The sequence below is a fragment of the Ascidia mentula genome, chromosome 6, assembly GCF_947561715.1.
Source record: "Ascidia mentula chromosome 6, kaAscMent1.1, whole genome shotgun sequence".
In the NCBI taxonomy this organism is placed as follows: domain Eukaryota; kingdom Metazoa; phylum Chordata; class Ascidiacea; order Phlebobranchia; family Ascidiidae; genus Ascidia; species Ascidia mentula.
The window spans coordinates 14,032,074-14,046,307 of NC_138571.1; the positions used below are offsets into that span (position 1 = coordinate 14,032,074).

The window sequence follows — 14,234 nt, forward strand, 5'->3', positions numbered from 1 at the left end:
TATATAAAAAATGCATACAGGGTCATTTGAGTTCGGATTACTCCGTTTGAAAAGACAGCTTGTTGCTGGAAGTTAGTCACAAAATAGGACGACCGGATATTTAGTTGTCTTTCGTGCAAACGAATGAATAGCACGCTCGCCGTAAATAAGTTGACAAGTTCAAAGCGTGATTGTTATCCGACGCTAATAAAAACACGATTGATGCCACAAAAACACAACATAATATATGAGAAATATGACGGATACATATATACTGGGTAGGGACGATTTTGAAAGAAGATTGTCAAAAGACGGACAAACAAAAATGTCCGAAGTGTAAAAAGCTGGGCTTTTCACACTGAAAAAGTGGCGTTTTGAAGAGGGCTAAAGCAAACATTTAACTGACCAGACAATCCAATTGGGAACGGTCGCGTAGGAAAACAAGACTTGGACTGGTCAGCTTGAGTACGCACAGCTCCCTTTAGTGACTTGCTACGCAGCCCAACTCAGCTATACCAAAGTAACTCAAAGAGAGCAAATTAAGCTTGTATAGTTTGCTGCTTTCCTAAGACAAATACTAAAAATGGATAAAGCCAAGCCCAATGTAAAACATATGGCCGACCGATTCATTGGCCCTGGTTTGGAATTAGTTGAAGAAAAGGACAGAGTGTATATTGATGAATACAGACAGTACTACATCAATGATGTTATGAATGCTTCGACAGTTAATGCGGTTGATGGTTACAACTTTTTGCCCGGGTTTGATGGTGCTCCAGCAAAATATGCATACGATCAATTGGAGTTTAAGAATGGAGATGTGGTGGTATCAACATACCTCAAATGCGGTAAGATACTGTTATAAAGAAATAGTGTGAATAAACATCAATTTACTATTGTATATATGTGCAGCTACATGTTGCTGCTCACAGATTGCTACTCTATTTTATAAAAACTAACTTATAAAGTTACTTAAGGTAGCTTTCTATCTTGAAGGTACGACTTGGGTAACGGCGATAGTAAAACAGATTATATACGGTCGACAGCCACAACTTCTAGAAAAGTCGGTGAAAATGAACCAGTTTTACTCGTATTTGGAGTTTGGGCCAGGTATGTAATAATATCCTAATTTTGAACAAGGCACGAAATTTTAGTGCATATTACCAATACCAAACCATTGGAGTGCTGGGTTTGTTTTTCTAGACCTTGCGTTAGCGTATAACGTATAAACACTTATATCTTGACCACAGTTTGAATAAAGCCGCTCTTACAGTGGACATAAGAGCTCTCTTGGCACTGTTGTTTTTGGACTGTTTAAACTAGCCGGACAATCAGCCACGAAATCTGAACAGAAAGCATATGATTAACAATTGATACTTCAACTTTTCTGCCATTCACGCACTGCGCCAAGACAGCTATATACATGTAATGTAAATACAGATCATCATATCTCCAGCACATTTCAGTAAAACTGCTGTAGTTGCATTTATGTTAGTGACCTTGCAGTGATCCTACGTGACTTTGTAATGATTAACATTCACTCACGTGAATTTGTAGTTTCCAAATATCGGGTCACGGAGAACATTGAACTGCCTCGCAAAGTTTACGGGACCCACCTACCTGAACCTTTGGTCAACATGGATAAACTCAAACGAAAGGGAGTGAAGGTTTGTTCTGTCTGCCAATCTCGACGTGAATGCAACTAGATGCCAAGAAATTCTGTTAGTTAACACAAAACAAAACAGAACTGGTTACGTTTCCTGTATTTTTTACAAAACACGCATTCAGTTTGACTGGTTGTCAGGCACATGGCAATCAGCTGTCCCTAAAGGCAAAATTACTAACATGTGACCATACTTGTTGTAAAGTAAATTTGCTTGCTCAGGCAATATGCATCAGATATTTTGTTTTTGCATCAAAACTGGAATCAAAAATGCAAATTATTTTTTAAAACCTAATAACAGAGTTAACCACCTTTTAATTTAAAACCTGTCCACTTTATTTTTCAGGTGGTTTGCGTGGTTCGAAACCCGAAAGATCGAGTTGTCTCCTTTTACAACTTCATTAAAGGTTTTCCCTACTTTGAGAAAGAGGAATTCAGATCAATATTTCCGAAAGAGGAAAAGGATTTCTATGATAGCTGCTTTCGTGGTACGCATTGTTTGACCGGAAAATACTTTTACACCGGGTCACAAAGCTTTCGCCAAACTTGATCCACATACAAGCCTATAAAGCATAGAAATCTGTGCGAATATTAAAGCTACGATTTCGTGTAGTAATTGAACTCAAATATATAACCAAAAATAACAGGTGTTCACACCTAACCAATAAAATCCGCACAGATTTCTGTTTTACACAGATTTATTTGTGGATCAAGTTAGGCGAAATCTTTATGACCCTGTGTAGTAATATTTTCCTGTATGAAAAAAGTAATTCAAATAACGGTAACTTGTATATTTACATGTTGTACCCTATACAGCGGAAGCCAAAAGTATTGTGGGCATTGTGGATGATTATATGGATAGTTTGAAATCTTGGTGGAAACACAAAAATGAGGAAAATGTTATGTTTGTCGTTTACGAAGAACTGAAAAAGGTACTATTAGTTTAGTTTTTTATCAACATAATCATAAACACAACCGTGTGAGCAATGCTTTCGTAGCTTATCATGTATAGAAATAACATAAAACGCTAAACCTGAAAATTAAGTGGCAGTTGCAAAGCATTTGAAAGTATTTCAGAGGCTAATTGGCACGCCTGTTAACAAATAATGGAAGTCATGAACTCGAGTGCACTGGACATCAGTACCTCAGCTCAAAGTTATGGGGATAATTTATTTTTTTATTTTTTACAAAATACCCAGAAATAGTTTCAATTAATTTTTAGATGACATAATTTGCAATAAACTCGAAAGCTCTTGGGACAAAAAAAAAAGATAAATAAGGAAAAAGGAGCTTTTTTGCCAGAAGAGTATCTGAACTATTAGATCGGTTGTCGCAGAAATGATGAAATGTAACTTGTTTTGTTGTACAGGATCCTCACGCTGAAATTAAAAAGCTCTCTTCGTTTCTCGGAGTGACATTGAACGACGAAGAGATAAACGCCATCGTGGAGAAAACATCTTTCTCAAAGATGAAGAAAGATGCGGAAACCTCAGGAGGAGAGAAAGAGTCGCCCATCAAAATGTTTAGGAAAGGTAAATGATGGCAACATCCTTTTTTTAAATACGGTTATAAGAAATATGACGTTGGTCAGGTCAAGTCGGTGAATGGAAAGATCATCTGACGGTCGCACAATCTGAACACGTTGACCAAAAAGTCAAGGACATGTTGGCCGATACTGGGATCAAGTTTATCTACGAATAACTGAATTTTTTTGGATTGCTTATTATAAAGTCGTTCTTTCACCGCAGAAATCGAAATACATCACTCACTACCTGCATTTGTCTGTTATTGGAAACAATATTTGATGTACGTGGTGTGATCATTTAAAGCATAAATGCTAGTTCTTGGAGCAGTATCGAATTGCCGTATTTGCATGACATAAACAGGAGAAACAAATTGTGACACTTTTGCGTTTTCGAATAGAACAACTCGTTTGGCAGATATAGAAATATGAATGATAATGAGTTATCCCAGACTGTTCCAAAAGTTACCGTATTTTTGTTTTGACATGAACATAAATTTAATTAAAAATCGTCAAGCGTATACATGTTTCCACGATTGAGAAGAAACACAATGGCCCATATACGAATACCTACGACAACATCTCGGAGTTTGGCTTCATAATTCAGTCCATCAAAAATTTGCAACAACAACTGCACGCGGTCACGGACTTACACCCCTGCCATTACACAGTACGTAGACGTGAAACCAAACGACGGATTCGTTACGATTCTACCGCTGGAGACGGTAGAGATCGATATAATCGTCAAAGCAAAACGAGCACGTGTTTACGATTTCACGCTCACCTGCCGATCGGGTATCAACAGGGACTTCCCCATCCATTGCAGATCGTAAGGGGTATTTTTACGTCACATTTCATCCATTTTTGCTGCAACTGCTCGTGATGACGTAACCACCGCTCTTCTGCACGTGGTCAACGCCCACACGAGTGCAAACGAATTTACTCTTCTGTACCTCGGACAGGTAACTGTTTATAGCTTTTTGAGTCTCTACTTGGCTCTTTATTAACTTAACCATTTGCTGGACTTACTTACTTGACGATGAAAGGTCACGTCACTCTGACGTATGCAACGTCATTCTTATCGGCTTGGTTTCGCTCATGTAAAGGCAGTTTATTCTTGCTAATTGTTGTTTTCTACGTGAAATAAATGTTAATTTTCACTGAAGTAGACACAATGTAGTGCCAGGATTTGAGTAAGGTTGTATGAAAAAGATTACTTGCAGGATTTAAATCACACTTGTGTTCATCAATATGCGCCAATTAAATTCCCCACCGGGTGGATTTGTGTTGCAAGGGAAAAATTTCGTTTAAAAAAGGGTTGTACATGTTTATGTACTAATACTAAGAGAATAAACTGAACAATTGATAAAACGTTTTGACACTAGAATCTAAAATGTTTGCTTCAATTGCTCAATTTCTGCTCTTTGATATTACTATTATAAACATAAAATTTACAAACCGAATTTCCTGTTGGGTGACTTTGAGTATCGTGTATGGAATATAAAAAGTTGGGAAATACTGTGTTACACCAAAGTCATTCGTAGTGCCTGTTATGCTCATACTATTCATACTACATAGGCCTAGAGTATACACAGGAGAGCTAGCGGCTGGTAGTAAATATGCTTTACAGCTTGAGTACATACAACTCTTCACACTAGTGACTTGCTGCGCGGCACAACTCAGCTATACCAAAATAACCCAAATAGAGCAGATTAAGCTTGTAATTTGCTGCTTTCCTTATTGAAATACTAAAATGGATAAAGCAAAACATATGGCTGACCAATTTATTGGCCCTGGCTTGGAATTAGTGGAAGAAAAGGACAGAGTGCATATTGATGAATACAGGCAGTACTACGTCCAAAATCTTATGAACGCTTCGACAGTTAATGTGGTTGATGGCTATACATTTTTACCCGGGTTTGGAGGAGCCCCAGCAAAATATGCATACGATCAATTGGAGTACCAGAGTGGAGATGTAGTGGTATCAACTTACCCCAAATGCGGTAAGATACTTTAAAACTGTCATTGATTTAAACGTATTTTTATTCACGACTGTTATACAACGAGGCTTCATCAGGAACAAAGAAAATTAATTCACCACTGTATATATAAGAAGCTATATATGAGCAGCACACAGATTACAACTCTATTTTATAAACACTAAGTTGCAAGGTTACTTGAGGTAGCTTTCTATCTTGAAGGTACGACTTGGGTAACGGCGATAGTAAAACAGATTATATACGGTCGTCAGCCACAACTTCTAGAAAAGTCGGTGAAAATGAACCAGTTTTACTCGTACTTGGAGTTTGGGCCAGGTATGTAATATTATCCTAATTTTGCCTAACGCATATAATTTTAGTGCAAATGACTATTGCCAAACCATTGGGGTGGTCGGTTTGTTTTTCTAGACCATGCGTGAGCGTATAACGTAACACTTATATCTCGTCCACAGTTTGAATAAAGCTGCTCTTACAGTGGACACAAAAGCTCTCCTAATGTTTACCAAGCGCCCGGCACATATGTGAACTTTGGACCGTTTAAACTAGCTGTACAATCAGCCGCGACATGTGAACAGGGAGCATATGATTAACAATTCATATTTGAAACTGCCAGCCAAACACTGCTCCAAAATAATGTAATGTAAATATGTAAATACAATACATGTAATGTAAATACAGATCGTCATATCCCCTGTATATTTCAGAAAAAATGCAGTAGTTGCATTTACGTTAGTGACCGTGCAGTCATCCTACGTGACTTTGTAATGATTAACAGTCATTCACGTGACTTTGCAGTTTCCAAATATCGGGTCACGGAGAACATTAAACTGCCTCGCAAAGTTTACGCGACCCACCTACACGAACCTTTGGTCAACATGGATAAGCTCAAACACAAGGGAGTGAAGGTTTGTCGTGTGTGCCATTCTCGGAAATTCGGTGAATTAAACGCAAAAACACAGACCTGGTTACGTTTGCTGCAAATTTTGCAAAAAACGCATTCAGTTTGACTGGTGTCAGGCACATGGCAATTCAGTTGTTTCTTATAACATGTGACCAACCTTGTTGTGAAGTTTGCTTGTACAGGCAAGCAAATTTCATTGGAAATATGCATCTAATAGTCTTTTTTTCAAAGCATGAAAAATGCAAATTGATACTCAAATTCTAATATCAAAGTTAGCAACACGTTATTTTAAAACCTGTCGACTTTATTTTCCAGGTGGTTTACGTGATACGAAACCCAAAAGATCGAGCTGTCTCCTTTTACAACTTCATCAAGGGTTTTCCCTACATTGAGAAAGAGGAATTTAGATCAATATTTCCGAAAGAGGAAAAAGATTTCTATGAAACCGGTTTTCGTGGTACGCATTCATTGAACACAAGTATTTCAAAACGAGTAACCTACATGTATTTTGCATGTTGTGCCCTAAACAGCGGAAGCCAAAAGTATTGCGGGAATTGTGGATGATTATATGGATAGCTTAAAATCTTGGTGGAAACACAGAAATGAGGAAAATGTTATGTTTGTCGTTTACGAAGAACTGAAAAAGGTATTAAAAGTAGTTCTTACTACCAGTAATCATAAACATAACCAGTGCTTAGTAGGTCAACCACAACGTTAACTAAAATACTAAAAACTGCGTTTTGTCACGCACAAAACTAACATAAAACGTTAAACCAGAAAATGTTTGTGTTTAGTGGCGACCGAAAAACGTTTTAATGTATTTCGAATGGTAATTGGCAGGCATGTATGAAATAATGCAAGCCGTGGTACTCGAATGCATTGGACAACACTTCAGTTTAAAGTTTTGTGGGAACTGTTCTCTTCCACCCACATAACACCAATGATTACTTTTAGATTGGTTGTCGCAGAAATGATGAAATGTAACTTGTTTTGATGTAGGATCCTTACACTGAAATTAAAAAGCTCTCTTCGTTCCTCGGAGTAACATTGAACGACGAAGAGATAAACGCCATCGTGGAGAAAACATCTTTCTCAAAGATGAAGAAAGATGCGGAAGCTTTAGTAGAGGAGAAGGAATCAGTCATTAAAATGTTTAGGAAAGGTAAATGATGGCAACATCCTTTTTCAAAACACGGTTATAAGAAATATGACGTTGGTCAGGTCAAGTCGGTGAATGGAAAGACCATCTGACGGTCGCACAATCTGAACACGTTGACCAAAAAGTCAAGGACATGTTGGCCGATACTGGGATCAAGTTTATCTACGAGTAGCATAAGTTATTGTGTATAAATTATTATGACGTCGTTCCTTTCCCGCAAAAATCGAAATACATCACTCACTTGCTAATTTGTTCTGTTTATTGGAAACAATATTTGATGTACGTAGTGTGAACATTTAAAGCACAAATCCTGGTTCTGGAAGCTGCATCAAATTGCCGTATATGCATTGTAATAGCTCGACACATTAAATAAATTCAAAAGTTTCGTGATATTCTTTGCAGAAAACAAAAAATACCAGTAAGCAATGAATACATCAATAAATCGACGCTCACTGGACATCGCGTCGTGACCTTACAGACAGAAACCACGCGAAAAAGTCTTTTTACGAGAACGACCTTCTATTGACACACACTACACTGAAAAGATTTTGCTTCGTCAGTGTGCTTTAGTTAATAATTGACTTATATTTGCAATGTACTCTTTTTTCTGATGGTGCGAAGTACGCCATTGTATTGAAGAATCGGCAGCGTTGAATCGTCTTGATCATAAGCACGACGAAAACAGACGAAACAGTTTACTAAACGATACACCATGGATCAGCTTTTCAATTTGTTTGTTTCTCCCTCAATGGAACTGGTTGATGATGAGCACAAGGTTCACGCAGAGGAATACAAGCGATGGTTGCAGACAAATTTCCTAAACCGGTCTCAACTGGATAAGGTGGAAGATTACTATTTTCTTCCGGGATTTAATGAGGATCCAACAAGATATGCCTACGATAAGTTTGAGTATAGAAGTAACGATATCTTGGTATCTACGCATCCAAAGACAGGTCGGTATAACCAGGAAGAAAGTGTGAAACTTGTTGCTAGTTCAGGTTAAGTTTATTGTAAACACATATACCCTCTATTCTATATGATTTACCCATAGCAAATATTTTGGGATTTATGGGAGCGTTGCTATTGTGAATGTGACCAATGACGTTTAGAGTAAAACCAAACAGAACAAAACTAAATGTTGTCAGTTGTCCTGAAATAATCGTGAGTCAAAACGTTTTAGTTGTTACCCCACACAGTCGTCGTGAGTAAGTAGTTTTTGTTACGATACAAATATTTTTCTATATTTAAAGGTACAACTTGGATGTCAACGATTGTGCAAAATATTGTTTATGGACGCCAACCTGAGCTTCTGGCAAAAGCTGCCAAATTTAGTCAATTCTTCACGTACTTGGAGTTTGGCCCAGGTAAATCTATCTACAGGTTATATAAACTATAGTCTTCATCCGGGTACAAATCGCGGAGTTCATTTGTTTGAAGTGCTTTTGTTCTGTATAAAACGGCACAATACACGTTTTATCTGTCTTCGCCGTAGTGGTAAACAGATGCGTTTTTAAAGGATGTGTACTGAAGAATGCATGCACTTATTCTCAATTCAAGTATTAAAATATATGTCAACGCAGCAATGTTTAATGCAATGTCAAAAAATAAGTACTGTAAAGTTAAATTTGCCACTTCTTCAGCCCAGAGAAAAGCAGAAGTATTTACAATAACATTTCTTCTTTCGACAGCCTCCAAGTACCGAGTCACAGAAAACGTTCCTTTACCACGACGGATTCTAGGCACCCACCTTCCTGCATCTCTCGTTAACCTTGAGAAGCTCAGACAACGTGGAGTGAAGGTTACTTGTTGGTCAATGAGAATATTTTGAAAAATTTTACTCATGAAACAGCATCGTCTAAACCAGTTGTTTTAAAGTCCTTTTATTTTATGCCCCTCGTGTTTTACCCAAGACCCCCCCCCCCCAATTGAAATCAAGCGGGAGATTGTTACTCATTTTTGACATTCAGAAATAAGGATAGTATGGATAATGATAGACGGGTTAATAAATTGATATCAATTGGCAATGAGTGTTATCGATCTGAAGAAACTTAATGTTAATGTACATTTAGGGTGCAGTTTAACAATTCTCTACTTGTTTAGATTATTTACGTGTTGAGAAACCCGAAGGATCGCGCGGTTTCTTTTTACAACTTCGTGATGTCTTTACCTTTGATGAAAGTACCTGATACCACTCCAATTTTTCCCAAGGATGAAAAAGAGTTTTATGACAAGTGCTTCAGTGGTACTGTTTAAAGTTATTCGATAAGTACTTTGAATTGCATACAAGTGTACACACTGTTTCGACCTGTAAGGTCTCATCAGTGCAGCGAGTGACTGTCAGCTGCTGATAGACTAGCAGGCACACAGATTTCCACTTTGTGGTAGCTTTCGGCCAATCGTCTATATGTTGAGTACCAAACTAGGTACCAATCAACATAGGTACATATCGGCGATTGGCCGAGGTTCCACAAAATGGAAATCTTTGTGCCTGCTAGTCTATCAGCAGCTGACAGTCACCCGCTGCACTGATGAGACCTTACAGGTCGAAACAGTGTGTACACTTGTATGCAGTTCTCAGTGATTATTATGGCTCTTTTGCGCATACAACACTTTGAATTGTTTCCTGCTTAATAGCTCCCTCTTAAGGCTTAATGGAATTTGCGGACGTATTTATTTCCAGTGTATGGATGCAGTATCACATAAAGCTTTTTCATATTGTAACCTTCCGGATGTAATACAAATGTATAGATTATACAAACCCTTAAAGGTATAAACCATGCACCAAAAGCTAACTTCAACGTGGGCTTTGGGTTTTCTTATTGAAGTCCCCTTTCAAATTTTTTCAGAGGGCAAACCAAAACATATCACGAGCGTCATCGACGACTACCTTCAAGGCTTGAAAGATTGGAACAAACACAAAAATGACGAAAACGTGCTTTTTGTTGCATACGAGCAACTAAAGAAGGTATGCAGACCGCCTGTGTCAAACGATCGATGTACTTGTATTCATTGTAACTGGACCTTATATATTCAATCATTTTGCGTTCACAAATTTCCCAATGAATCTGATTTATCAATAGGTGTTGCTTGCCGGATTAACTGCATAATTCAGTTTCGGAGATTCCCCCGAAAATGCCTCGTGACTGTGTGTCTGACAACCCTGTCGTTAAGATATAAAAAATCCTTTTATCTACATCGTCACGAAAAACATGCTTTACAAAACTTTTTCGATCGCAGAACCCTCACGCGGAAGTGAAAAAAATAGCTGAATTTCTTGGTGAAACACTGGATGACGCAGAGATCAGCAACGTGGTCGAAAAAACGTCCTTCCAAAAAATGAAAGAAAAGGCGGAGGAAGGAGGCATTCAGGGCGCAGAAAAACTGTTTAGGAAAGGTGCAACACCAAGTTTTAAAACCATGTGCTTTTATCTCATAACGTAAAACGTGCAAGACTGTTTACTGAGAAGGATGTTATATTTGTCAGTAGTAAGATACCTCGGATTAAATTCAACTATTTACTGGACTGGAAAAACTCGAAAAATATATTTCGCATAGGCTATTGGCATCATTCACGTATTTTTGTTGGGGCATCAGAAACCAGTTGTTGCAATATGGCTCTTTTGGCAATAATTTTCTTATTTTTACGTTTCTGTATTGCAGAAATAAAACATACCTGGCACCATCAGTAGTAATTTATCAGAAACCATATTTAAATCATACAATTGAGCAATGTGGAACCATGTGGGCTGTAGACAAATGGTTGCACCTAATTTGGGTCCCCAACGGATGACGGTGACTATATAGCCGCCACAAAGTTCAACGGGCATCTTCAGCAGTATTTTTAACATTCAGACTGCAAAACGTTGCGTGATATTTATATCTTCATGCATGCATAGGTGCATTTGGAGTGTCGCATTACGTGCTACATTAAATAGGTTATATATTAACTAAATGCTGTCTAGGTCAAGTCGGTGAATGGAAAGACCACCTCACGGTCGCTCAATCGGAGCTGGTTGATCAGAAGGTTAAGGAGTTCCTGGGCGATACCGACATTAAGTTTATATACGAGTAAACAAACCTACATACGGTTTGAGAATGTTTTAGATTCTTAATTTAAAATTAAATGTTGCCGGTGTAGCTATTGAAACAAGTTTTTGTGCATTAAACCAATGATCAACACATTAAACACAAGTGGTCTAATTTTGCTTAGTTTAGAAAAACAACCGTTAGCAAACAGTTGACGTGAGTGATTGCTCCAGTTTCGGAAGTGATGACAGCACAGCATAGATAAAAGCAAACCACTTTGGTTTTGTAGCAGGTCAATAGAAATAATCAGAACCTATTATACCTTTTATATCTGTTATGTTCGTTTTATGTATTGAAAGTCTTTTTTTACCACAACGGGATTTGAACCCAGAATATCCTGGGCACGAATCCCGAGTAGATTTTCATCTTGATTTTTGAGGCCGTCCCTTAACCAATGCTGCCAATCACCCGACCAAGTCTCTTGTTTGTTTCTACGCGACCACCTACAGTTCTAATGGTGTAATTTCAAAACGTCCGACCCGCGGCCTGTAGTACTCTTTCGAGCATGTGGATTTACTTCTATGATGCTGGCAAACATCCCGGCCAAATGTTGCAGTAAACGATCAAAACGTTAACAAGACATCTGTAACATATACCAGCCAAAGTCAAATACCATCAGACAGACTTAATATTTGGCTACAGTGTGCTATAATTAGCCCTAGAGTGTTTCGTAAACCTTATCATTACATGCCTTGTAATTTACTTGCTTGTCCACAATTTCTCGTACATTCAAACATTCGAGTTATTGCATTCTTTCTTTCTTTCACAAATATTAGTTTATTCCTTTCTCCAAAGCTCTCCCCCCCTCTCTCTGTCTCTCGCTTTCGCTTTCTCTATGAGATAAAAGGCCCAACGACAATTATGTTAGGAGAAACCTGTGACAAATATCTAACATTACCATCGTGCGGGGAATTTCGTAACTTCTACCTGAAATGTGTTTTCCGGGCAAAATTACCCATAGAAATTGAAGTTTGGGCAAAACAAAATATTTTTTTGCTTGGCTTTTTTCGGAGGTTATTCAAATTTGTTTGAAGTGAACTGCATACGTATCCACTGTTTCGACCTTCAAGGTCTCACCAGTGCAGCTTTGGTGACCAGCATACAACGATCTTGCCCGCCACACTTCTACTTTCCACAAACATAACATTGAACCTATTGCTAAATTAAAGTGAGTTGTCAGTTTGATCTCAGCGTCGTATATTAAGGAACAGCCCAAAAGCATTTAGCGAATCGTGATTATCAGCATCTTTCACCTTCCTTCCTCGCATACACTGTTCTTCGAAAATCGCCCGAGGGACATCAATCCAGAAATTACGTGAGTGCTGCGTGGACGGCAAAAGTACTGTCTTGATCATAAGCACGACGAAAACAGACTAAACGGTTGACTAAACGATACACCATGCAGCAGTTTTTCGATATTTTTGTTTCTCCCTCAATGGAACTGGTTGATGATGAGCACAAGGTTCACGCAGAGGAATACAAGCGATGGTTTCAGACAAATTACCTAAACCGGTCTCAACTGGATAAGGTGGAAGATTACTATTTTCTTCCGGGATTCAATGAGGATCCAACAAGATATGCCTACGATAAGTTTGAGTATAGAAGTAACGATATCTTGATATCTACGCATCCAAAGACAGGTCGGTATAACGAGGAAGAGAGTGTGAGACTGATTCCACAAAACCTTTGCGTTGGTTTGTAGTTAGTTGCGACTAAGTTATTGCATCATTTACCTATAGCAAATAATTTGGAATTTGGGGGTGCGCTATGAGGTGCTATTGTAAGTGTGAAAAATGACAAGACGTTTAGAGCAAAAACAAACTGAACAAAATTAATTGTTTTCATATATAAAACCTTTTTTTTGTTTCTCCACTGAATAGTCGTCATGAGCAACTGGTTGTAGTTACAAGACATATATTTTTCTATATTAAAAGGTACAACTTGGATGTCAGCGATCGTGCAAAATATTATTTATGGACGCCAACCTGAGCTTCTGGCAAAAGCTGCCAAATTCACTCATTTCTTCACGTACTTGGAGTTTGGCCCAGGTAAATCTATCTACAGGTTATCTAAACTAGTCTTCATCCGGGTACAAATCGCGGAGTTCATTTGTTTGAAGTGCTTTTGTTCTGTATAAAACGGCACAATACACGTTTTATCTGTCTTCGCCGTAGTGGTAAACAGATGCGTTTTTAAAGGATGTGTACTGTAGAATGCATGCACTTATTCTCAATTTAAGTATTAATGTATATGTCAACGCAGCAATGTTTAATGCAATGTCAAATATACGTACTGTAAAGTTTAATTTGCCACTTCTTCAGCCCAGAGAAAAGCAGAAGTATTTACAATAACATTTCTTCTTTCGACAGCCTCCAAGTACCGAGTCACAGAAAACGTTCCTTTACCACGACGGATTCTAGGCACCCACCTTCCTGCATCTCTCGTTAACCTTGGGAAGCTCAGACAACGTGGAGTGAAGGTTACTTGTTGGTCAATGAGAATATTTTGAAAAATTTTACTCATGAAACAGAATCGTCTAAACCAGTTGTTTTAAAGTCCTTTTATTTGATGCCCTCTTGTTTTACCCAAGACCCCCCTCTTAAAATCAAGCGGGAGATTGTTACTCATTTTTGACATTCAGAAATAAGGATAGTATGGATAATGATAGACGGGTTAATAAATTGATATCAATTGGCAATGAGTGTTATCGATCTGAAGAAACTTAATGTTAATGTACATTTAGGGTGCAGTTTAACAATTCTCTACTTGTTTAGATTATTTACGTATTAAGAAACCCGAAGGATCGCGCGGTTTCTTTTTACAACTTCGTGATGTCTTTACCTTTGATGAAAGTACCTGATACCACTCCAATTTTTCCCAAGGATGAAAAAGAGTTTTATGACAAGTGCTTCAGTGGTACTGTTTAA

At 38.0% G+C, this 14,234-nt stretch overlaps 2 protein-coding genes across 2 annotated transcripts; both read left to right on the plus strand.

Moving 5' to 3' along the window:
- The first annotated feature begins 562 nt into the window (after positions 1-562).
- LOC145907250 (uncharacterized) lies at positions 563-11,293 on the plus strand. Its single transcript, XM_082994679.1, has 15 exons — positions 563-824; positions 973-1,086; positions 1,534-1,643; positions 6,378-6,519; positions 6,593-6,708; positions 7,062-7,224; positions 7,284-7,389; positions 7,624-7,639; positions 7,943-8,174; positions 8,472-8,585; positions 8,910-9,019; positions 9,322-9,463; positions 10,068-10,186; positions 10,459-10,615; positions 11,184-11,293. The coding sequence occupies exons 1-15, from the start codon at positions 563-565 to the stop codon at positions 11,291-11,293; spliced, it is 2,013 nt and encodes a 670-aa protein (XP_082850805.1).
- A 1,413-nt stretch (positions 11,294-12,706) lies between these two features.
- Positions 12,707-14,234, plus strand: LOC145907251 (sulfotransferase 1A1-like). The gene is made up of 4 exons (XM_082994680.1): positions 12,707-13,001; positions 13,242-13,355; positions 13,677-13,786; positions 14,082-14,234. The coding sequence occupies exons 1-4, from the start codon at positions 12,707-12,709 to the stop codon at positions 14,232-14,234; spliced, it is 672 nt and encodes a 223-aa protein (XP_082850806.1).